This window comes from Mycteria americana, chromosome 9, assembly GCF_035582795.1.
Source record: "Mycteria americana isolate JAX WOST 10 ecotype Jacksonville Zoo and Gardens chromosome 9, USCA_MyAme_1.0, whole genome shotgun sequence".
Classification (NCBI taxonomy): domain Eukaryota; kingdom Metazoa; phylum Chordata; class Aves; order Ciconiiformes; family Ciconiidae; genus Mycteria; species Mycteria americana.
The window spans coordinates 19,232,501-19,258,576 of record NC_134373.1 but is presented as its reverse complement, the minus strand read 5'-3'; the positions used below and the strand labels follow the sequence as shown (position 1 = coordinate 19,258,576).

General features: G+C 36.6%; 1 protein-coding gene across 1 annotated transcript in view; it reads right to left on the bottom strand.

Annotated features, from left to right (window-relative positions):
- Positions 1-4,923: 4,923 nt before the first annotated feature.
- Positions 4,924-26,076, bottom strand: part of LNPK (lunapark, ER junction formation factor) — a 42,898-nt gene continuing 21,745 nt past the window's right edge. The window contains exons 9-13 of the mRNA XM_075511342.1: positions 21,022-21,240; positions 15,752-15,857; positions 14,988-15,058; positions 13,489-13,659; positions 4,924-6,564 (exon numbers count right to left, since the gene is read on the bottom strand). Coding sequence (XP_075367457.1) covers positions 6,368-6,564; positions 13,489-13,659; positions 14,988-15,058; positions 15,752-15,857; positions 21,022-21,240 — 764 coding nt within the window. The 3' untranslated portion in view covers positions 4,924-6,367. The remainder of the gene's footprint in view (positions 6,565-13,488; positions 13,660-14,987; positions 15,059-15,751; positions 15,858-21,021; positions 21,241-26,076) is intronic.

Below are 26,076 nucleotides of genomic sequence, written 5' to 3'. Positions count from 1 at the left end.
CTGAAAAACATTAGTAATTGCTTACTGAGAATCCTCGCAGTACAACACTAGGTACGTATAGAGGCAGTCCTGAAGTAGGTTTGTTCCCACAGTGACTACAGTAAGAAATAACTAGTATTATGAGAATCAGTCAGGACCCTCCCTTCTATGCAAAAATTAAGGCATGATCAAATTGATTTTATGCAACCCTGAAAGGGTTATATTATGATTCAGTGCTTTAGATTTTGCACTGTTGCAAAGTTAGATAATCTATCAAGAATCTTAGAAGTGTTTGCTTTAATCTCAAAACCCCATGGTTTGGGAGCAAATTATTGTATAATCAATACGTTTCATTTTAAAACCCTTCTCTCTGTCCTGCCCATCATACACCTCTCTAGGTCTTATTCTTGCAGAGAAAAGATTGAATGTGACCTGACAGGACCCCAGAGAGGTTCACAAATCAGAAGCAATGGTGAAGAGAAGTCAAATTCCTTGAGACTCACTATCTTAAGGGACAACTCAGTATTTTTTTTTAAATGCTGGAGGGCTGCAGTTCTTATTGTTAAATGCTATTATAACTTATTCTGTTTGCTGGGTAAACAAACACCTAGTAAAGACCAAGTGCTAAGAAATTCCCACGTACTCAGGATGCCATCCCTTTCCTCCTTCCTTCAGACCATGAAGCACACTTAATTTCAGACTACCAGATACAATTTCAAGTATGGCACACTTCTGATGGAAGTTCACAGTGCGTTCTCTGACAGAAACTTCGGTGCGTTACTATGCACCGAGACCTGGAAGCCAACAGCCCTATGCCAATCAGCCCCATAGGAACCTTAGCATTAAAAGAGTTGGTTGTAATTCCTCACCTTCATCACCTTCCACGAACTTAAGGCCTGTGAAGCCTGCCTAAAGACCACACACTGGGAGAGAGGAGCACTGCCACAGATCAGTAATTAAGTTTCACAAACACTTTCCTTCAGTGAATCAAAACTTTCTGACAACAGCCAAAAATGTCTTCCATGAACTCTCACAGAGATCCTGTCATTTAATACATTCTTAAGCGGAAACAGGAAAGGCACACACCATTAGAAAGAATCCATTGGCCACAGAGTAATCTCCTATTGCCCTCTCATTCTCAAACTCCATTTTAAATCTAATGCCTCTTGCGAGGCTATTTGTCCAAATCATTAGGAACTTTCAAACTTCCAGTCTGAGTTTATTTGTGGAAAACTTACTTTCCTCCTAGCGTTTATGCACTTGATGTATTTGTAGCCTTTTTTTTTTCAATTAGTTTGTATTAGGGATGTGTCTTCTATACAGTCTCCTATACACCTATACAGAGGCTCACTACACCAGAAATCTGGACAGGTTTGCATTTACCAATTCAAGAAGGTGATTGAAACATGAGATACTGAGATCTGAGGCACTAACTTTTAACCATGCGACTGGACAGGGAAGAACATCTTAGAGATATTAGGCAAAAAAAACCAATCTGCAAGACATGGAAGGAAATGAGGGCCTAAAGATTTTGCTTGAGAACACTCAGTAAACTGGTGAAATGATTATTTGCCAACAAAGATGCAAAATGAATCTTCAAGGTTGTTGTCCTAGTGAAACATTCACAGAGAGGCCATTCCTTACCCCATGGACAGTCTTCTTCATTGTGGAAGACCTAACAAAACCTCACTCCAAAAGCAGCTTATTTAGAAGAACTTTCTTTACATCCAGCATTCTTGTACTGAATATGTTCAGACTTTATGAAGATTAAGAGTTTTGAGGTTTTTAGTAGCAGACTTAACTATTGAATAATGAAGTTTCCTCTAGCCTACTCACTCGTCCATCACCACAGATCCACAAGTGCACAAATACTGCTCAGTTCAGAACCATGCACAAGAGAAGTGCTTCTCCTAGCCTTTGAAGGTTAATAATGTTATAAAAATTAGTTACTGCTACAGTTTCACTAATCTTAGAAGTAGAAAAGAATTTATAAGTTTTTATGTTTAAATAAAAAGGATAAGAGCAACTTTGCTACCATCATCTCTAATAATAGCTAGACAGTCTTATTCTACCAAGTTATCACATCCACTTGTTCTGGAATTAATTCTAAAAAGCAAACAAGTTTCTCTGATATGATTCATTGTCAATTGTATCCTTATTATTTCTCACATAAGAATATGATATTAACCTGGGGTATGTACTGCCATGTAGTAATAGGCAAAACCTGCTACATTTTCCAAAAAATCTTTTCAAGCTATCTTCTTTATCTCTTGCGACCTTGTTCTGACAGACAAAACCACTCTTCCTCCCCCCGCCCCAATCTGTTTCACTCCATCATTCTTTTCTTTAAATCCTTCCATTGGCTGCTACTCATGCATCACATGGGGTTCAACCTTCTTGTTCTCCACTTCAAGGCAACCATACACACCCCTAGTTACATGCTTTTAATAACCACTAGACCAGTCCATAAACTATCAGCTTCCACATCATCTTCATTTGCCTTTCCTTGTGAGTTTCTGCTTTTCCAGTGTGTAGGCTGAACAGCTTTCTTGAGACAAACCATCTTCACACCAAGATTCCACCAAATGATCTGTTTCTGTCAAAATGTCCAAGGGTAATCAATTGTGTTCTCCTTTAGAATAAGTATTAGAATTTGAAGTAGCATTCCCTCATTTCCCTGTTCTGCAGGCTTCTTGGTCAAATTTAAGTTTTACTAACTGACTCATTTCAATTTATTTTGAACTAGAACACTCATTTGTCTTTCATGGCAGATTTCACATAGCCCAGATAATCCCCCCCTAATATATAAACCATGTTTGAATAAAAGGAGATCTCTGCAATTACTCACAATATTTCAGAAGCAATAAAAACATGGCACCAACAAGCTTGCCAAGTATTACTTTACTAGCCCACTCAATTTTGCCTTTCTTCCAGGCCACAGGAAGAAAGGGGCCTTGCATAACATGTCTCAGAAGTGAGATTTTCACAGGACCAGGCTTTAAAGTACTTTTGAAAAAATTAAGATTCAAGTACTAATATGAAGTCAGAAGACAACAAAACATGCAAGCATAGCATTTGTTATATTTTCCCCCTACTTCCTTCCATCTTCTCATCTTTTGAGAGTCAGTCTGCAACTGGATTAAGTATCACTGACAATTGCTGTACCTTTTTGCTGTACATACTCCTACTTCCAAGTTTTTGGGGGTTACAAAGACACAACTAAGTGTGGCTACTGCTGTTCACTGACAGGTATTTTTAGATTTCGATCCAGTTCCTGTTGGATAGGCATCTTTTAGTATTGCCACACTTGCAGCAGACAGAAGCCAAGAAGGAACTGCTGCAGGAAGAGAATCCTCTTCTCACATTTGTATCAGGATTGGGGCACACATACCTGGCAGAAGTAACATGTGAATGCTTACTGTAAATTGAGGAAAGCCCAGAGTCTATTACTATAATATGTATCTCCCTGAGCCTGAATTCACTTACAGATTAATTAACCCTCTACCCTCATTTACTAATAGCTGCTTTAAAACCCTGAAAAAATAGGAAGTTAGAAATAGATCTACCAAAGTATCAGGACATCCTTAACATCTTTTTCAAGCCTTCTGAAGCCATTAATGGGAATGACTTCTTGGAGACCTTTTTGGTATGAAAGCCTTTCAGGAAAACTCTCTATCATGTGCTTAAAACTCACTCATTCTTCCCCTCCTCAAAAATTCTAGGTAGTCTTAGGTCTCAAAGCTAGGTTTTCACATTTTAACAAGTATTTGTTTTCACATCAGGTTGACTGTCTCTACTTGATCCTTCAGTGACATATTAAACAGAAAGTATCAATCATTCCTGTGGCAAGTTGCTAATGTCACATTTAAGAATGTTGGGAGAAAAAACACTTTCCCATTCCCCACCCCATACCACACAGAGTCTCCTTTTTCAAAAAAATTCAGATTCCCGAACTAAGAAGCATCAATTTCCTTGACAAAAGCAGGACATCTGAAAATAAACATCTTCCAGGCTGATGAAAAAATTTAATATATAGCTCCAATATCAACAAATTATTTTCTCAGTCAATTCAATAGATATTATACACATTACAGCTCAGTGGTTGCTTGTCATGGGAAGGACCTAAAATTACTCTACAAAAAGCCTGACACTTAAGATACAAATTTTTAAAAGGAAATAATACATGGGCCTAGAGTAATCTTAAGTTCTGAAGTGACAGTAATTCGTGCATTCATATCCTATATGAGAGACAACATCCACTTTTACTTGGTTTTAGTGCTTATATTATAATGTAAGTACATCCAACAACTTCCTGTGCTGAATTACTGAAATATTCTGTGATTTTTTTTTCTCCAAAGAAATCAGCTTTTAAACAGATAAATTACTGAGGTACAAAATGCAGTGTAGAGATTAACATCTGAAAGTCTTACAAAATAACCAGTAAGCTTTGTCACATTTCAGGCAAAATTATTTCTATTTTAAAGTAGTTCTGGAATACAAAATACATTCTCTTAAAATATTAAAGAATGCATTCCCCTGTCACTTTGTACCCTGTACTTTTCTCACACCCTAAGACATGTTTGGAAAAGGGACTGTTTTCTTTGTCTTCCCAACTAAGAGAGTCACATACAAGATGGTTACCTGTTTTTACTAATGGTTACCTGTTTTTACTAATTGTTGTTTATATAAATATAGCCAAACACCTACAAGTACTCCTTTAATCACATGCCTACATTCTGTCTATGAAGACTACTAATTAAAATATGAATTGCAATTTAGTTAGTGAACCAGAAAAAAAATTCCTCATTTATCTAAATACAGACCAAATTTGATTCTGACTGATACAAGGGTTGAGCTTCTAAACTAACCCCAAAGAATCAGAAAATAAAGCATATATTTGGAAAAGAAAATTAATCATTGCTGTTCACATAATAATTATGTCTCATATAAAGACATGGATACTAAGGTCACGTTTAGAAACATGTTTTTCTTGTAGAGGGTTTTTGAGCTACTAAGATTTAGCTTTTTCCTGCCTTTACACTGTAAAACCAGTTCACTTTGGGACCAAGATGATGGATTAAAAAAAAGTGGTTTTGAAGTTTCTCCTTCCCTCCATATAGTGAGGTACACAGAGAACATCACGCACAATAAAACTTTTATCAGAACTACTACTAAATCAACCAAGTTACACATGGTCAGCATTTATTTCTAAAAAAATATGATTGATTTAGGTACCTCACTTCCAGGCACCAGAAAAATTCTAGTCCAGGTTCCCAAGTGTTAGATTTAACAGGAAATGTATAACAAGTGTCCTTAGCTTGAAAAGCTATACAATTTTAAAAAAAGTACAGTTTCAGTAATCCAGCAGCAAATATTCATTGTAATTTTAACAATAAATAGTATCAACAGACTTTAGGCACAGTTGGGTAAGTCTTTTGGCAAACGCACAGGCGCTTCCCCTATTGATCAGGGATCTATTTCTATTCTATCAAAGCCACCTTAGCTACATGTAGACATGCTTGTTTTAAGGTGTCCCATTCCTTCTAAACTTCCACAAAGTAACTGTAGAACAGCTGCATACAGTAGAAGAGAAATTCTCTTCAGTTTTAGGAACCACAAAGCAAGTATTGCTGCTAGATGTCTTTATTTTCCTTTAACAAAATACACAAAGGCACAAAATTCACTTATATCTTGTCATTATCGTACAGGTATAAATAGTGCTTTGTATTCAAGTACAATCAAGTGCAGAGACTTTCTATATTTTATGTAAACACAAAACAGTTTTGTATGTACGTGCCTCTGGTTCATCTGCAATGCAAATACCAAAGGAGATGCCATTTATCTGAGTGCCATTTAACTGAATTCTGTCAAAAAGTTAGACAATGAATAACATTAACACCACTGCAATGACACTTCTATACACTTAAGTCAAATGTCGGATGACACTTTAGCTTGTAAACATCTGTGTATTTAAAAGGTACTCAATTCATTTTAACAGGGAAGCATTAAAAAGTATCTTAGGTTCACTAGACCAAAGTTACTAGGTCAGTTGCTGCCAGTAATTGCTCTTTATGTGTGACAGCTAAAGAGATGTCAAATTATAGGTCACCCTTAGCAAAGCTTCTACTTTTACATTTTTAAATATGCAAACTGAATGATGGCTACAACTGTTAGACTTCAACCAACTATACATTCTGTGTGTTAACTTAAAAGACACATGCTTAATTTACAATACCCACTTTTACACATAGCTTCGACATAGTGGCAGTTGAGGCAGTTTAAGCTCAAGCGAGATTTTTAAGTTGTACCATTAAAAAAAGCTCACCTGAATAGTAACAACAGGCATGAACAAAGCTAAAAACTAGCTACAGAAGGCACTTGAAGTACTTTATTCTGCTTTCATTAAAGATTCTTCACTTTGTTCAGCTGAAATAGACTCTGAAATAGAGTCTTCAGTTGTTGAAATGTTTTCTGCTTCTTCTTTTTCAACTTCTTCAGCTAGCTTATCACTTAGCTGCTCAGGACTTGGTGCTTTATCATCTGCCTCATTTGTCTCAACGATCTGGGCCGTGTCTTCTTCAGATTCTGTGAAAAGAATAATGATTAAATAACTATTTCCAGAAGTGAAGAGGTAGCTAATACTCTTAAAAAGCAAACAAAACAACATTCTGCAATCGCACACAGGTTTTGACTAGTCACTGCATGAAGTTCTCAACTGCTAAAAACTATTTTATTTTTCTAACAAGAGGGTCACAGGTAAAACCTCTAAAATTTAAGAAAAAAGAAGATACTATGGAAAAGAGTTCAGATCCCACTATGAAAACATTATGTATTATTTGTATATGTTGACCCTCAACAGAATTTTTCTAAGCTTGTTCATTAATGTGAGATAGTGTCAGAAATAAGATATGATGGTAATTCAGCTTTTTTGTGCTTGGTAATGGAAGTTACCAACTGTATAGCTTTTTCTATAAGAGTTCCATCAGTACACAGAACCTAAATATTCTATTTGGTGGAAACTACTTTAAATATAAGGAGCTAGATAACCAGAAAAAAAAGATCATTCTAATCTAGTTCTCAACATCTCAAAACAGCCAATGAGAATTACTGCGTATTCTCAATCTTACCACAGGAAGTGTAGGAAGAATACACAAGAATATATTTACTCTCAATCTGGGATGGGAGTTTCTTTGATATTTTGAAGCATATTTTGAAGATCAGTCAAATATTTATCGTAAGTACTAGCTCTAAAGAAGTAAATTCTAGCTTCACAACAGGATTTCAGTAGTGTATGAGAAATAAGAGACAGTCACATTTTGAAGTAAGCATAAGCACTGAAAAACTGAACATTAAGTGTTGCACTAAAGGACACAAAGATAATGTAGAATTATGCTGCTGGTGGTGGCTTATTTATTAGTATAAGTCAATACTATACAGCATTAATGCATGCTGTGAAGGCAAGCAGTTTGCAAAACTGATGCCAAGGTACAGCTCAAAAATGTTAACCTTATCCAATGTTTGTAATTTCATACTTATCAAAACATGTTGGGTGTCTGAAAGTAATCGGACTGCTTCAGGCTGATATTCACAGAATTCAAGCAGGGCTGAAAGTTTTAGAACCACTGCTCTGGCTTCTCAGGTCATGACTGACAAGAGTAGCTGCTGCACACCCTTGTCCAGCAGACCTGGTACAACTGCCATCTGTCACCAAGAACTCGAGACCTCTCTTTCCACACACAGCTCCATCTAACTAGTTCCAGGCTCCACTTCAGACTGCTCAGTGCAGCCCAGCTTCTCCATTTCTTCCTCTGACTTGATCTTCCATCTTAGCAAGTTTGCAGCCAACTTACTTCCTGATTCAGCTTCCTTCCCTGCTTTCTCAATCACAGGCTGCTCAACACCTGCCCTGGCTTCTTGTTCCAAAATTTCTCTGGAGCCATCTGTCAGATGGTCAATCCTCCTATTTCTGCCCAAGCAAATTAATGTTCCCAGTTTCTTTCCAGACTATCCCACTTTCCCTTCCTGCTCTTCAATTTCTATCTTGATCCCATCCCAGCCTGTGCTCCATCTTTATCTCCCAACCGTCAGTTTTCTTTTTCATCTCTGCATTTTTTTTCTTCAGCCTCAAACTCTATGAATAAGTTTGTGCCTTTTCCTGCTACGATCCCTCCATACTTGAGTTACATTCCTCCTTTATTGCTGCTGTTCAGGCTCAAGTCAAAGAAAGTATAGGATGTGAGGAAGAGACAACTCCATGCTCTCTCAACTCATTTGTAGCATAGCACAACCATTACTTATTTACAGTTTCCATCCTGCAGTCCTCAACTGAATGATGCTTAGCACTCTGCAGGAGTGTTCTTAGTCTGATCAAGGTAGACTATTCATTCAGTCTGATCAGAAGGGTGCCGAGCATCTACAACGTGTTTGAGAACAGCCCCAGGGACAACCAGCCACCAGTAGAAGCAAGCAGAAGCTTCTAATGAAAAGGAGAAAACCTGATCGAGTGCATGTTCTAACTATCTATATTCAAAGAAACAGGAGAAGGATGCTGCTTTCATTTTTATATTCTACTAAAAGGTATGGAGACACTGCTTCTCTGAGAAAAATTATCAGGTATTATATGACTTTTCTCTTCACTTTGTTCTCAATTAAACTTAGTGAAACTCTTGAAACTCTCCAGAATATACAGTTAAAACAAACTTACATGGAAAATTTTGGTCTAATAACTAAGTCCGACAAAGTTATAAGGAACTAAAGAGTAGGTCCTTTAAATGAGTAGTCAGGGCAATCATAGTAAGTGGTGCTACTAACTCCAACTATAAACATGACCAACCTTCATTAAACATATACAGTGATTCCATTTTAAATACACCAATTAATGGAAAGCTTGCCTAAAGTCAACTTGATCTCAATATTGCATGATTTAAGTTATTGTAAGAGCAGTAGCTAACAACAGAAAGCTCTGACCATAAACTTAAAAAGATGGCAAAAGAAAATTAGTGTCCTTGATGATTAATACTTAATCCATGATTTAACTGAAGAATGTAGCTACGCATACATGATCTCAACAGCAAACAGCCCTATGCTGGCCTGAGACAAATTTAAGAGCTATATCAATGCAACTTGAAAAAACCTGCTCCTGGCTACAGCAGTTGCTCCCTCTCCCCAACACTCCTGTTTAATGCTTAGTACTCAGAAAGCATATGTACTTCACATTGTAAGTAGTCAGCTACCCCTCTTCTTGTTGCAGAGAATATTTCACTGCATAACCAGTGAAATCACAATACTGCATCACTATTAAATGAAGTAGATGATGTATGTTATGCAGGAATTCACAAAAAAATGGTATAAAGTAATTGCACTAAAATATAGCTACTTTACTTGTACTTTCAAGACCTTTGGGCCAAGTTTTCTTCACTACTGCAGCTCCCCATTAGGACAGACTTTCACGCAGTACCATGTGTCTGAAATATCTTTAAGGAACATGTGCTTCACAGTAGTCTGTGTTCATGGCTTTGATATCACAGAAAGCTATTTTGAAGCCTTTGAAAAAGCCTGATAATAGCATAGCATTTGATTCCCTGTACCCTCTACGACCTACCAAAAAGGCAAGCTATGTTGTTCAGCAAAACTGAACTGTGGTAGACTGGAAACAGAATACATTTTTAAACCAAAAGAACCTGTCTGCAAGTCATTAAACTCAAGGTGTGTTGACGCATGTCTGCTTGAGAAATCATTGAATTCTAGCCATATTAACTGAACTAAGGAAAGATCACAGCAGGCAGGAACTCACATCTTTGAAAAGAAACAATGGCTTACAAAAAATATAGTAGGCTTATGCTGTCCTACAAAAGTGGAGCATATTTGGTAAAAAGGCATGCCAAATCTCTGAAACAGAAAATGCCTCCAGCCCATTTAAAAAAAAAAAAAAAAAAAAAACACACACCACCCCAAAACAAACCATTAAACTCAGACCATTCTGACCAGAACACAAATACTCAACCTTATTTCTCAGTCCTTTGTCCTCAACCAGTTCTATACCTAGATAAAAGTTTCTGCTGCATCTATAACATTTGCCCAAAGCCAAGCTCTACTTTTGGTAGAACTCATAAATAAGCACACACTTAAAACAGCATTATTTGTGGAGGACAGCATTACTGCAAACCCTTCTGTTGAACAACAAACCAAGTTTCTGCATCTGCCTTTTAAATGGAAGCCCTTTCAAACATACTAGCAGTTGCTGTATTCCAAGAATCCTTAAAAGTGAAATAGCATTAAATCAACATAAAATATTTCATCAAGATGGTCAAGGAATTCCATAAAAATCTGGAGACAACACAGGAAGCTGTCTCCATAAAGTGCTGATCACCATGGTGAAATCTGAAGTTCAAAGGCATCTAATGAAGACCTCTGAACATCAGCACCAGATATTCACCACAAAACACTGAAGAAGTCAAATTTTGTTTCAACCTTCAAAACATTGCTAAATGCTAAACCTGAATCAAGAACACAGCTTAACAGTACCAAATATAGGCAAGGCAAAATTAATCAAGAGGATAAAAGTGGCTCCTGTTGGCTTTTTTAATATGATCCAAACATTAATACTTCTAAGAGAAGTACATAAGAGAATCAACTAGCCTTTGATGAAAAAAAATTCAAGATCAAGCCATTTAAGAAAAAGGTAAGAAAAGAACTGAAGTATATCACTCCGTTCTGATACTAAAATTTCCCAAGTTACTCTGCTGAACAGGGAAGCATGATGTTTGCGCCAGTAATCTGTGTCAGACTGACAGCTGACAACTCCATATTTCTAGAGGATTAAAAAAAATCCAAGGTTCAGTGCCAACAGCACTCCCATAACCATTCTTCAGATCTCTTATCCACAGGAGTTGCATGTAACATGCTTTGTAACATGCTTGTCACTGCATGAGCACACAACTGAAAAAAAGATTCAGCTTCATGCTCTACTCATTAGTAACAGTAGCTGACTGGTAAAGTAGTTATAGCACTTCTGTATCACATTAGGTTGCAGTTTCTTTGAGCTACACAGCTATGGTTTAAATGAGTTACAGATAAGAGCTGGATCTCCCTGTGTTGTCAACATTGTGGTGAAGTTGGTTTCCTGATGTTAATGTTTGCCTACATCTGTAAGTGAAGATATTCTCTATTCTTGCTATGACAGCAGCTATATTACTGTAGTGAACAAAAGCCTCCTCCAGAGCTATACCTCAATGATAGCTTCATATCTTAAACTTACAATCAAGGAATATGTTCGTTTATTAATAAAGCCCGACTGCCTGTAAGCAGTTATGTTTCAAATTAGGGTTCTGATGGAGGAAGTGATTTACTGAAAATGGTATTTTCTCACTCATAAGAGATTACTTCGTGGCAAGTCACAGGCAGTTAATGCACAGCAACAAACTGACAGGGTAGCACTGGCCTCTTCTACCTCAACAAGACATTTCTCAGATACTAGTTATACAAAATATTAATACATACTCTATTTCTGTCTGCTTACTAATTATCAAAACAGAATAGTTTATATCATCTTGGAGATTAAATATTCAGAAAAGATCAGATATTCAAACTAGATAAAACCAACAGTCAGCATACCAGTTACTTATTTCCTATGATTCTTTTGAAAAATTTCACCATACACTTCCTAAGAGGAAAAGAGAACTGGGGAACGAACCCCATAGTGGTTTCTTTTGTTGTTGTTTTTAAATAAAGAAGCGCATCAATACAAGACCACACCAGCAAAAAACAAGTAATTTTCAGTGTTAAAGGTAAATTGGTAAAATCACATTTACTGCAATAAAACCATCCTATATTTTATCCTGAAATACTTGATAAAATTCTGCTTTCAAAAAAGCAAAAATTATTTTGCAGTATTTTCACTCCTACATCTCAAGTGCCTAATGAAAATCTCACACTAATTCTTAAGGTTTTACATTTTTTATAACATCTATAAACTGACTCAGCAGCTCAGACCCATTAAAGGCATAGTTTGAGAAACATTTCCTTCAATGATAATACCAGCTTAATTAGCACCCTCCCGAAACCTCTAAGAACCTGCAGTTATGGATAATACTCAGAAGCCAGAGGCACACACCTCCAAGAGCTGAAGGGCTTCCCCATTTGATTCACACAGAGGAAACTAAGCAGAGTTTTGAAGACCCCAGTAACAAACAATGTCTTTCCTATATGAATCTTCTAACTTTAAAAGTAGCCAAGCAGCTGCTAACCTAGCCTCCACTCACTGAAAAGATAATCAGATCCTTCGAGGGCAAAGATGACATTTGCATTGTCTTAGCTTCATGCATCTGATTTCAGCCTTACTTCCATGCTAGTAATAGTACTTTTAATGAAGTAAGAGCAGTCTATGGCACAGGAAAAGAAACCAAGTTTTCCCTATAATGCACCCGCATCAGACCACACCCAGAGAGGCTACAGTTTGATATGACTTCCCTACCAGACTCATGCAGCCTTCTCATGCCAGAAAGTAAAGGCCAACACCATTTTGTACTCCCTGTTAAAGATAATAAAACAGAAACATTCTTTCTGTTACACTCTGACAGTTTCCCACAGTTGGTGTGTTTCCAGCCTGAACCTCAGGGCTGTACACTATTCAATTGCTTCCCGCTATGATCCCTGTTTAAACTAATGTAAAATCCCACCAAGTACTCAACAGCTCATCTAAGTGAAGATTCTCTGGTTTGAAATTATAATTTCTGGAGTCTTTTAAAACACTGCATCTTCCTGTTGGCTGTACACCAGATGCCTACTGTATCTGCAGACTATAAAACGTCTCAAAAGGAACTATGTTAAATTAAAATTGACAATTTGTCTTTGAACTCCCTGATTTTAAACAAGGCAGTTTTACTAGATTTTCCTGCCCTGAGGAAAACAGCAAAAGGAACAAAGGCAGAAATTCCAACACACCTCAATCAAATGACCTGCTGAACACAGTGAAAGTTAACCACTTCAGGACGTATTCCCTTCTTAACTACTTCTGTAATTTACAGTGCTATTTTCTGTCTGTTTATCAGTACCATTAGAGTGAAAAATTTTGTTATGCCATGATTTGCACGAGACATATTGCCTAATATGAAGAAATTTTAGGGTACAAGACAGAAGACAATAGTATCAACAAGCTAAGCTAGAAGCAGGGACAAGAAGACTTGAAAAAAACAAAACTGCACCCACTACGAAGTTAGAATAGAATAGACTACTTCAGTTGGAAGGGATCAACAACAATCAGCTAGTCCAACCGCCTGACCAATTCAGGGCTGACCAAAAGTTAAAGCATATTATTAAGGGCATTGTCCAAATGTCTCAAACACTGACAGGCTTGGGGCATCAACCACATCACTAGGAAGCCTGTTCCAGTGTTGGAGTTCTTCAGTTGTTCTTATTCTTATTAAAAAATCATCTAGACAGAGAGCTAGATGAGGGGGTGATCTCATTAGACATTAAAAAAGAGCAAGACATCATGAGATTAGCACATACCTTCTGTCTGTTGAGTCTCCTGGGGCTTTCTCTCTCTAGGTTCTAGAGGTTCAGTTTCAGATGGCAATTCTGTAGATTGCTTTTTTTCAAAACTGAAGTCTGGAAGTCGTGGAGCCTGCGGTCTAGTTTTTCTTGCAGGATTCAGGAAAAAGCAGTAGGCACACCTAAATGCTACACAAAAGCATGCTCAATAAGTAGCCTCACTAATTTATTTCACATTTCAGCTTTATTCCTACACTATAGTCTCACTGTCCAAAATACTAAAAACAGAGAATTAAATAAGTGACTATCAGTACCTGAGAGTACCTCCATCAAATTTACACAAGCTTCCATATAGCTATATGGAATAGCTATATAGCTTCCATATAGCTCTATGTTCCGTATAGCTCCATTTTTAACTTCAGCATATATTTGCTTCTTAAAAACCTGTTTGCTTTCAGCTCTGCTGCACTTACGAGTACTGCCCACTACTGTGAAAGATTTGACCACAATGAACAAAATAATGCAATTCAGTACCACAAGATGTTGCCACATGGTGTTCTTTCCTACAGAAGAATTAAGTTGCCAGATGATTTCCCCCCCCCCTTATGATGCCACTTTCCTCACCCTTTGAGTAAGGGGATGCTACGGATTCTGCAAGGTATGTCTCACTCTGCTTTTTGAGGAGCATTCTGCTCCAGTGGTGCTTAATTAAGAAAAGGTAATTTTGTTCTGGAGAAGTACTGGATACCACTTAATAGTTAAATGCATATTCCTGCCCTCCCCACCCCCCCCAAGACAACAGGGCAAGTGGCAATTTCTTGCACAGTTGAATTGTGAACTCACTTGAGCCAAGATGACATACTGACTATATATCTTTGGTTCCACAGGAAACGTTCAGCTTATTCTTACAATGCTCTATATTTACTCATAAAATTAAGCAAAACAAAATTATAGAAGATTTATCTAAGATTTCTTCATTTCTTAAGCATCAGGCTTACACTTGTAGTAGAAAGGAGGGGAAAATAAAACATCTGTGTTCAATAAAGAGCTGTGTCTGTCTTAAGTTATTGTCAGCCATAAATTCACATATAGCCCCCCAGGGCTTGTTCCAACTCCTTTTCCGATACCTCCCCAAGATCTTCTTGCCAAAGCAAAATTTTGTTTAAGTTCTGGTAAAAGAGGCACACTTTAATGTCAGATAGTTTCTCAATATAAAACCCTTCCAAGAACCATTCATAGCCAGTAGCAATTCTCAGGGATGTATTGGAGGAGGCTTATTTCTACTGAATAGTTTTCTGCACATAAAATCCTTGGCCTGAAGGTTGCAATATAGTACTTTAAGTCTTGAAGTGAATCTTAAGGTACAGAGGAATAAGTTACCATAAAACTGTTCCCGTATGAAGTAGCATTTCACAGTGTCAGTTAACTACTTAACTACAACCAAAATGAAGTATGATGCATGTTAGTTATGAAACATAAGCAAACTACTAGAGAGTCTACCACAGATTAGCTCTTACCTATGTATTCAAACTCCTCCTTCAAAGCCATACCATTGTGAGAAAAACATTGCTGACATATAAGGGCATACCTAGAAAACATGAGTCATATATAATTACATACCTGTAGGTAATAACACACTGAAGTGAGATGCATCTTACCTTAGATATTGACTAATAGCTTAGATATTTACTCTTAAAAGGTAATTTCCACAGTGAAATAATTATCCTTTAAAGCAAACTAAATCTGTGTATTAAATAAGTTTTTAAACTTGGCTTAAAAACAGTGAAATATTCTTAGCTAAAATTTAAACCTCACAGTTCAATGTATTTTTAATATCATCATTGTCAGAAAACAACATCCAAACTAAGTTTATATTTCATTAGAAAACAGTCAATACAAAAAGTGACCATGGTTAACATGGAAGTTCTGATATGTTTGGACAGTTCTGAAGGCAATCTGAAAGCATTTATAACAGTAATAAAGATAATCTTTTTTTTTTTTTTAGTTCAAAATATAATTAATTCACCCACTTGAGCATAGATTTTTCTTTGTATCACATGGCTAATACAACCCCAAAGAGGAGGTTAATTTTATAAAAATGTTACCATTTTTTCTACAAAGAGATTTCAGGTGAAGCACTGAGAAAGGGCCATTTCATTATGAAAATTTCAGACAAATTTGCAATTTTTTTTTTTAACCTTGACACATCTGGCTTAAAAAAAAAGGTTAAGAAACTTCCTATCTCTTAAGTGCTTAGGTATTTCGTTTAGCAACATTTTACCTGTTCTGAGGACCGTCACCAACCAAATATTCAATAACTCTATCCACAACTCCTCTTTCTCGAGGAAGAATAGGTCTTGCTAAAGGAGGGCCTGGAGGATGAAGACCTAGGAAGACATGAACTATGTCAAAATTATTTTCAACTATAGCATCTGATATTTCACTGTGCATGCTAGTGTAATAAAATAATTGCACCTACTTAATATACATGGCCACATTTCTTAGTCCACTAGGAAAGCTGTAAGATTTTTAAACTCTCAATAGTTGAAAGTTCCTCTTCTGCTCCTTTAGCTTATAATCTTATTAAATCACTCTACTTTTACACCTTGGATATGTAATTAAATTCATAATTTCTCAAGAACTTAAGGCATCAATAGTATTTAATGATTACTTACAAATAGAGGCTTTTTAAGCAAGGACAATCTCCTTATTTGAGTTTTATTCATATACTCTTAACTCTGCATATTCCACACTTCAAGTTTACACCAATAAATCTGGTAAAATCACTTACAACAGTAGGAGAACTAAAGATGTTACTAAAGAAGCACCCACTGGTTTCTGTGTAATTACTATAGTGCATGAGCATGCCCTCAGTGTGCATTCAGTCTACACATTAAACCTGTCTAGCCACTTAGCATTTTGGTAATCCCACGTTCAATGGACAGTTGGATACTTTCAGATTCACACTTAGTCAAAGAAGCCAGAAGGCCACTATTAAGATACCATTTTTCATATCCCATGTGTTTAACAAACTACTATCAAAATAAAACTCCATTAAGAACAGGTAACAGCAATAGTTCGTACCACCTTTTTCACCTCTGTTTACATATGGCAGTTAAAGTAGACCAGTGGCACAAACTTGTCCTTCCACGGTTTTAAAACATCTCTATTGTATAAGACCACTGCAGGCTGTCAATTTCCATTTCTGTAGCTTTGAGTTCTTATGTCTACCTTCCTTTCCAGCCTTAAAACAGAAGATGCTAGACATAATGAGCAAACCATGATTTGGTAAGGAACTAAGTCTGAATCATTCAGATATGACCATTCAAATAACTAAGTATCTGAAACTTCTTCCCAAGGCCATGCGCCCAGCCAAGAGACATTTTACAGAAGCACAAGTTCCAGTACTTTCAACAAACAGATACCAGTCTTGAACACAAGATAATTAAGTGAGCACTTGGCGGGCAGGGAAGACAAGACTTAAAATGTATTTACATAAGACCTTTATGAATTACATTCAAAGGCCACAAAAAAGGATGTTTGAGTAGGACAACGAACCAGTCCTTTCAGAACTCTGAAACTGGGACAAAATGGTCAGCTTCAAGCCACCTGAAGACAAAATTATGAAACCTGACAGATAAGATTCAGTTTAACCCAGCAACAAAATTACTTGTAATAATGCAAAAGTCCTATTCAAGCTCAAGATAGTTAAGAAGGTTAGACAGAAAAAATTCAACTAACATTAGCAGGTTTCATACTGAGATAAGCACATGGTAATCTGAAGCCAAGCAAGGATGAAAACATATTTAATTCGTAGAAGTAAAATTCTCAAGGCGCAAAAAGTGATCAGTGTTTTCTCAGGGAAGAGTTCTGGCTTGTAGCTATTCTTGCTATATCCAGTAAAAACAGATAGACAAGAGGCATGGCTTAAAAGAAAGGCTTTTAGTGACCAGAGATTCAGCCTTCAATTCTCCTTCCAATTTGCTGTATGTTTCCAGTATTTTTCTTGGGAAGATGTGTTTCACAGAATCCCCCATAATGCCCAATAAACAAAGGGGAAGCTAAAAGGTAAAACAAACTAAACCTACCACCTGAAGATGCAAAAAGGATTTTTTAAAAATCCAAATAAAGGACTACCAAGAGAGTAGAGTTTGTTAGGAAGTTGAACTAATTCAGAAGGACATTTAATTAAAAGATACCATGGAAAAAACAGTGGACTTCAAGCTTCTGAGAAGACAGATTTAGCTTTCTTGTAGAACCTTAGCTGGGCACAGCACCAGGACATGCACAGTCATAGCTTCCAACACAACTGATACTCTTTCATAAACATAGGCACAGAAGTAACATGTACCTCTGAAGTAGAGTATACACAGGCAAAGACAACACAGCAAGTCTTACTATTTGATCAGCTGATCCAAGATGGGCTTTAAGTTTAAATACAGCATCAAATGTAACTGCCAGCAATTACCATCTCAAGCCTTCTACCTTTTAACCTTCACAGATCTGAGCAACAATGGAAAAAGAGTAACTTATGGCAGAATGTGGTAAACCACAAGCTGAATGCCACCTACAGCCATTCTCTATGGCAAATCTCAGAAACATTGTAGGAATCAAACATTTTCAGCAGTGCCCTCTTGAAATGCTACACATAGAATGAGACTAATCTTGCCATTAAGGTTGCAGTATTTCTAACAGTACAGCCTTTCAAAACACCTCTCATCAATACTGGATAATTGACCTAAATGGACTGTCCTAATCTTTACAAGCACAATAAAATTTCATCAGAAAACACTGCAATTTACAACACTTCAATAAGCACAAAAAAGTTTCATGCTCAACACAAATGTTTTTAAAATAACCCTCATTTTCACAAACAAGAGAACTGAATTCAGGAGATATCAATCAGTGAATGCATTCCCAAGTTATTCCTGTATTCTGTCAAAAAGCAGGAGCCTAGACTAAGAAAATCCTCACAGCAGCAAGGCAGAACAAATTCAGTGCAACATAAACTGGACCTAATGCTTCTATTTTATAGATTCTGAAAAAGCTGTCCAGAGAAGAGTTCAGGCAAAATGCATTTCCTAAAGCTTCACAAAAACCTGAAAGACCCTATACTTCCATCAAAAAAAGTAAAGGGACAACATCCAACATAGGTGTGAAGTAAAGATTCTGATATGATCTGCAATAAAATTAAAACTCTAGAATAATTTTGTGAATACCTGGCTAACACTCAAACGTGTATTTAGCCCTGTATTCAAAAGACCAAATTTTCATATGACCTGTATATCACCAATACATGAAAAGTTTCTAGAAGTTCATAAACAAGGTAAAAATTAAATAAAGTTACCTAGAATGAAACATCACAACACACTCCAAGAACAACTTCAATTACCTGCCTACTAATAACTCAAACCAACCATCTTAGTTCTCACGCTGTTATGGACACCAGTAATTAATATAAACATCAAAAGCAATCATTGTAGAAAGACTGGTCATTTCTGCAAAGCTTGGCAAACTCTCAACTACCTGCTGGTTATTAATTTTCAAACATATGGGAGCTCTGTGGTGTGGTGTGGTAATACACGTTAAATTGATTCTCCTCTACAAAATATAGTATAATGAAAATGAATTATTAATCTTCTCTAAAGTAGAGATAATTAAGGCTATTCATATTTGTTGCAAGCCATACATAAACTTAGATGCAATGATATTACTCTTATAGATACTGAATCTACATACTTTTCGTTATAGCTACATGACTGAGATTTTATATGCCTGGAAGGTTTGGGGAAATTCAAGAGAAAACAGGGCTTCCACATTTACTGACAATTGCAGTGGCTTCCATTGCTATCTATGACAAAATAACAGGTTTGGTCAAAATACCAGTTACTAGTGAAAACAAAGTATGTGCCTATAAAGCATTATCACAAAAACTACATTAAATATTTTAATTAACAGGCTTGGCAACTGTCCTTTCAAACAAGTCCATTAATTTTTTTTCCTTCTTCCTCTAAACCATTTCTACAGTAAAGGCTGAATTTCATCCAGCTTATTCAATGTGCCTGAATCTTCCCCTAAGAATAAAACTATTATGTAGCTGATATTTTTTGTTATATAGCCAGCTTCTTAAATAAAAAGGAGCATGCGATTTTAAACTCATTAAGGAATTTTCAGTAAACAGGTTTCAGTAAACATGGTTTGTAACCAAATGACCAATTTCCTGCTGCAAGGAGCTGATTTGTGGTACTTCAAGATAATCAAGACTTACTAATAACTTGTCGTTACCGTTCACTTCAGGGATAAAAACAAATTTAGCAGTTTCATAATACAGGTAAGCAATTACTAACAAAAAATAAGGCTTAATGGACTCTGCAGAGAAGTAAGAGATCACAACTTTACATAACAAGTTTATTCCACTACACTAAACAATACGAACAGGCATTTTAACATTCAGCTGCCCAAGATCTTCCATTAAGAGACCAGGTGTCAATATACTATGTATAATCCTACTTTTACATTGTATCATGGAAGTTAGTAAGCAAGGACATACAGTTTGTAAGACTTAAGTAACTTAAAGTTAAAAATCAGGAACACAGGGCAGAGAAAAATATTCTTGATCACTGTATAAAGAGCAAAGAACTACTCCACATTACAGTGGTGCTCAAAAGACTCTTGGCAAGTTGCACCCCTTCTGTTTTTAAGACAGCGTTTCATCTCCTTTCTTGCCTTGTGATCCAACTTGCCAGACATCCTGCAACAAATGAAAGGCCTGGCACTAACCCATACACAGCTTTACCATCCATGAGGAAAATGAGAACACCACCTCCCCTACCAAGACTCTCAAATTTTGCTATCCCTCCTATGGAACTTAGTTCATGTTGTATTTAAAGTCCATCCCATCTGAACACCAAGCCAGAAACCAAGGGAAAAGCATTTTCAGGATATGAAACAAAATTAAGGAGCACTCATTTCTACCAGATTTCAACCTGTTGCTAAACTTTTGACTCTTGTAACAAAATAACAATGTGATTTTAGAAGAATTCAGCTACAACATAGACAACTTTTCTGGTGTATTTGGTATTTTACACTTTAATCTATGAGTATAGACTGCATGACTATACCTCCTAGAGTAAAAATTTAAATAAATGTCAAGATGCATGTTAAAAAATATGTGCAGGGTTTAGTGAGAAACATGAATGTATTCTGAAAGTGTTCTCCTCTGTACCTGATTTATATAAGCGTAGAGCTCTTCTAAACTAAGAACATAAAAAGGTATGCTATATTGTTGACTACAGAATACTGCAAAGTTTTATTGCCATTTAAACAAAGAAGCCATAACAGTTAAATGAGCTCAGGCAATAGGTTTCAGCATCAAAAGGTGCCAGCTGTAAAGAGTTATGGCTAATTGAATATGGAACTCCTGCTTAATCAGATAACTGCTCTGCTATTTCCAAATGAAATGCCATTTCCATACTGTCTGAAAATGGCCTATTTTATTGGTAACCAGAGAAAACAATATAAACTGTAAATAACATTAAGTGCTCTGTTTACCCATTCCAGGGACTGAAGTAGCAGGGGATCCAGGGCGTCTTGGTAAAACATTTGACTGCAAGGATGGCACAACAGTTCTTTCTGGGGGTCCACTCAGAGCTGATGTGTCTCTCTGCAGATTAGGAGATGCTGGAACCGGTGATTTTGGAGAGCCTTGTTTAGGAGTCGCAGGCAGGGGCGTAGAAGCATTTCTTTGAGCTGTGGTCCTCTGACGAATTTCTGACAAGAACATGTGCATACTGAATTTAACATCTAGCATTAGAAGCAAGAGATTAGTAAAAGTACATATCATTATTATACATACATACCATCTTTAATATCATTATTCCAGTCAGCACATTACAGAGTCAAACAAAACCAGAAAGGTCTATAACTAAAGATCACCAGTTGCCTGGCTGAGCATGCATAGAAATAAAACCCCACGCAGAATTCTGTATTTTAATAGCAATAATCATTAACTGTTAAATACTTAGGGCAAAATTCTTCTAGAAGAAAATTAGCAGATACCTACCTTACAATTCTGTTCTCTAAGGCAGAATGTTGGAGATATGAACAGCTAGATTCAAACCACAATGTACAGACGGAACTGACCACTCTTTTTACTCTATGGTTTAAACATGCTTACAAGTATTTAGCTTTCCATGGGGCCAGAAACTATTCAATGTCTAAAATATCCGGGCTAAATGCCCAGAGTTATTAAGACTGTTTCAGATTGGATAAATGAAACTATTCTAAAGTCAGAAGAAAACTTAATGCTTCATTCAGATCATATAGTTTTGTTCACTTTTTTCAGCAACCCTACCAACAAGCCACATGCTTGGATTGTCATGAAGTAAGAACTGGCTCTGCTGGAACATGTCCTTACTTTTACCTCTTCTCACTCCACTATCAGAGTTACTATTAAATCGCTATTACAGAAAAACTTAATAGGTTTCCTCAGTTCTTCTTACCTGAAGCCAGAGTTCTCATTAACACCAACGGGAATATCATCCCAGTAATATATTAAGGTTTAGATATTATATTATTCATGCAAACCTGAAGTTCCGTTATATTTATAAGCGAGTTTGTTCCGCTAAACAAGCCAGGAACAGTGCTCACAAACAGCCATCACTATCACCTTTTTCTCATCCCATCTATAGCTAATCACCTCTAGGGAGCCTTTGAAGTACACTATTGCAACAAATCAAATTGAAACGTAACCCTCACTTTAGGGCTGTGGACATTAACATGGTTAGTGGTTACCAAGTGACAGCTTAGTCTCTAAAAGGTACACCCCAAGAATGCCTAGGCCTAAGGCTCTAGTACGCTACAGAGTTAGTGTCTAGCACCCACATTAGTTTGATTAAGTTTGCTTGTCTTCCTTCACAACAAATGGAATTTAACATTAGAATTGGAGTTTAAATTCATCTCCCTGAGTTTCAAGATTAGAGAGATTTTATCTGCTGACTTTGGTCAGGCTGGAAGAGTTTAAATCCTTAGCAGGCAGTTTACAGGTCCACTGGTGACCTGCCACGGGGAGATGGGTGTGCTGAAGTCTGAAGGAATGATCTCTATCCCCGAAAGTACAATACTACCACGCTAAGCTTCTGTATGGGCTGGAGGAGGTGGGGAGTGTGCGACATCAGCTTACGCTAGCTAAGAAAGAGTTGCTATCACTGAAGTACTAGGTCAAACATAAAAGTTCAGTTGGAAAATCGCCAATGTCTAGTGCCATGAAATTGCAACATACATAGGCTATGTTCTTGCCTACTTATCTGTACATATAAATGGGATTAATATACACCAGAAGAAAGAATAAAAGACTCTTTGGTATCATCGGTTAGAAGGCTACAACCCCACAAAGCCTTACTAAAAATCCACCTAGTTCAGTTTCCTACATAGCAGAACAAATTACTAATTTTCCTCTGCCACACCTTCATGTGCATGACTGCGTTACTTCACACAACTTTATCGTCCAAGTTAGATCACCCAATGAGTACGAAAATTCTGTATTTTAACTTGGTTTTAACAAGAAAAGTTTGTCCCCTCACTATTTAAACTGTTCAGAATATGGAAACCAGGATAAATTGGTGAGATAGTTGCAGAAATTCCTTTAATGTTTCCTTGGTGACTTGTTTCAATTTCAAAAACTGCTCCTGTGTTGACAGTTTTATTTTAATCAAGAATTCGTTTATGATGAGTCTCACCATTGACATTTCTTTGAGAGCTTTTTGTGAAAAACCTTAGTAGTAACCTTTCAAGTCTAACTACACTAGAATAATTGCGTCATCCTCTCCATGCCATCTGACCAACAGGCATGCCTCATCTACAAACAATATATTGATTCTGCCCCATGATTTATTAATCCATATGTTCAAGTTTGTGTTAAGAGTTTCCACTCATGTATAGTTTCAAAAATCAAGCTAAAAGGTATGCAATTTCTCAAGTCTTCTCAGCTCAACAGATCTTTAAAAAATGAGTGATAAATATGAAGCCTAACTCCACTTGTTCCAAGATCATTTTAAATATCTATAAAAAGATATTTTAATCCACTGCTAAGATTTTCTTCATTCTTTTTCATTACAAAGCCTGCTTTATTATGGTTTTACATATAAAAATGTCAAAGATCATGACTATAATTTCTACATATGGATGTTACTTCTACGTTTTGAAGGCTGCCTTCCTATATCATGTGGTTTAAGTATGTCAATTTTGGTTGCTTAACAGCTGAGTGTTTCAATAGGTCATAGATATATCCACATTTATTCTGAGCCCATAATACACTATTCCTAAGCAGTTTCCATGCCACCTGCAAGAGCTTTACCCCTTTCGCCTATTCTTTCTGAAGGGTCATTTTTGGCAAGCCTCCTTTAAAAAGACCTTCAATTTTTAAAAAGTTACTGCGACTTTAATGATGCTTTCCCCGTATTTTTGCTCCTACAAAGATGTTGAACCCACATACTTTACAGTCAGTATTAGAGAGATGTGCTTCAGTAATTTTAGTCTCATTACAGAGGTAAGAACGCAATACTCATTGCTAGTTTCCACAAAATTATATCAGGTTATTCACAAGGCTTTCCCCCTCCCTCCCTCCCCCACACAGAAAGCCACTCATGTGGCTTTCACTCTATTCTTATTTCATATTTAAGAGAACTTGCCAACACTCTGCTGCTCCCCAAGTAAGAGAAGTTAGCAGAAGAACTTACATTATGAGAAAATGAGAAATGCTCTCCTTGGTGAGACCAATAGCCCATCCATCCCAGTATTTCATCTCAGAGTGGCTGCAGATGTCATTTAATGACAACACACAAAACTGAATGATTTCTGTTGCTTACATCTCTGATACCACCCCCAGGATCCATAAACACATTGTCAGGGACATTGGAGAGTACAGCCCTGTCTAATCATTTTAGTATCACATATGGACCTTGTTGCCCATGAACTCCTCTAATTCTTTTTAAACCTGCTGGCCGCTTCCACAATAACAGCCTTAATATTCTTCTGCAGTACCTGGATATGATCTATATACTTCTCAAATTGCCTTACGGTGAGAAGCAATGGGTTAATAATGAGCCTCTTGCAAAGTTCCAGATTTCCGTAACTCAAGTTCCACAAGTTAGCCGAGTAACATGTCTGTCAGGTCTCAACACTTAACACAACATACAGCTACTGCTGATGTAGCTTTAATGAAGTTTTGCAATTTTCCAAGGTTTTTTCTTCCCTGAATGATTTTTGTGCATCTGCAAACCAACTGTATGAAGACAGATAAGTAACTTAAAAATAGAACTCTTATTCTTCAAGCACACTGGAGTCCAAACTCCACAGTTACCAGCACTGAACAAAACAGATACATAAGCAGACATGTTACTTAACAGGGCTACTACTCACAACTGATGATTCAGTATGATCTCTTAAAGAATATTAAGGTATTGCCAGTGGTGAGACAGCTGTATCTTTCATGTTTACAAGCATAACTATTTTATTCTTCCCTCACTTCAAAACTTTTATTTTTGTACAGAAAAATACATCATTTTTAAAGAGCTAAAGCACAATGCAGGTCAATATATAGTTCACATAACTTGTTGGCTTTAGTAGCAAAGACCAACCAAGAATTTTCTTTCTTCCTATTCTCCCTATTTTTTTTATACAGCCAAAGTACTGAATAACTATGTGCTTATTAACTCTACCCCCAAAACATTTCTGAATAGATAAAATTGCCTTTACGTTTTCAGATTCCTTTCCTTCTGGATTTCCATGTGCTTTCTTATGCCAAACTCAAGATTCATCTGAATCATCTGTTAAAACTACAATTATTTAAGCGCATGTCAAAATCACAAAAACTGCAAAAAGAGCTAAATACATATGAAAATTGGGGCACTACCAGTTGTTTTCCTGAGTACCAACTATTATGTAATGCTGATTAAATCCTTGTACTAATTAGTATGATGCACAAGTTTCCATTTCAACTGGTAAGTCAAAAAACATACCAACTAACTAGTCTTTCATCAGCTGCCTCATACACAGCATTGTCCAATGTGATTACACGCTGGTCATTATTCACCCTCTTTTCAAAGAGACTCAGTTACAGAGCTCAAGATAATGAGTTCTGCTGTCTGGCTAGTTTGTGTCCAAAGTGAGCAAAGAGAAGATCAAGGAAACTTTAATGTTAACTTGTTAACAGATACTTTATTATTCCCAATCCCTACAATTCTACCACATATTGCATACACCAAATTACACCACAACCACATTAAGGTGTCATCTAGTTACAATAAGTTATATACTGCACAGACGCTAATATTTGTTTTGCGCAGATATTTAGCATGAACTGCAATAAGCTAGTAGGTTTTTTGATAGCTAAAAATTGAAATTATTACTGCACATACCAAGACCAAGTTATTTAGAAAATAAGTCTCCACAATTTCCCAAGCCAAATCCAAACACAGCAGGTCCCTCCTGGACTATAATACATCTACAAAATACAATAATCTGAATATCCACTTTTACACGGACAAAAAGCAGCACCAATTCTAAATTCAATGTGTTAGAGAACAGACTGGAAAGAGAAAAAGGAAG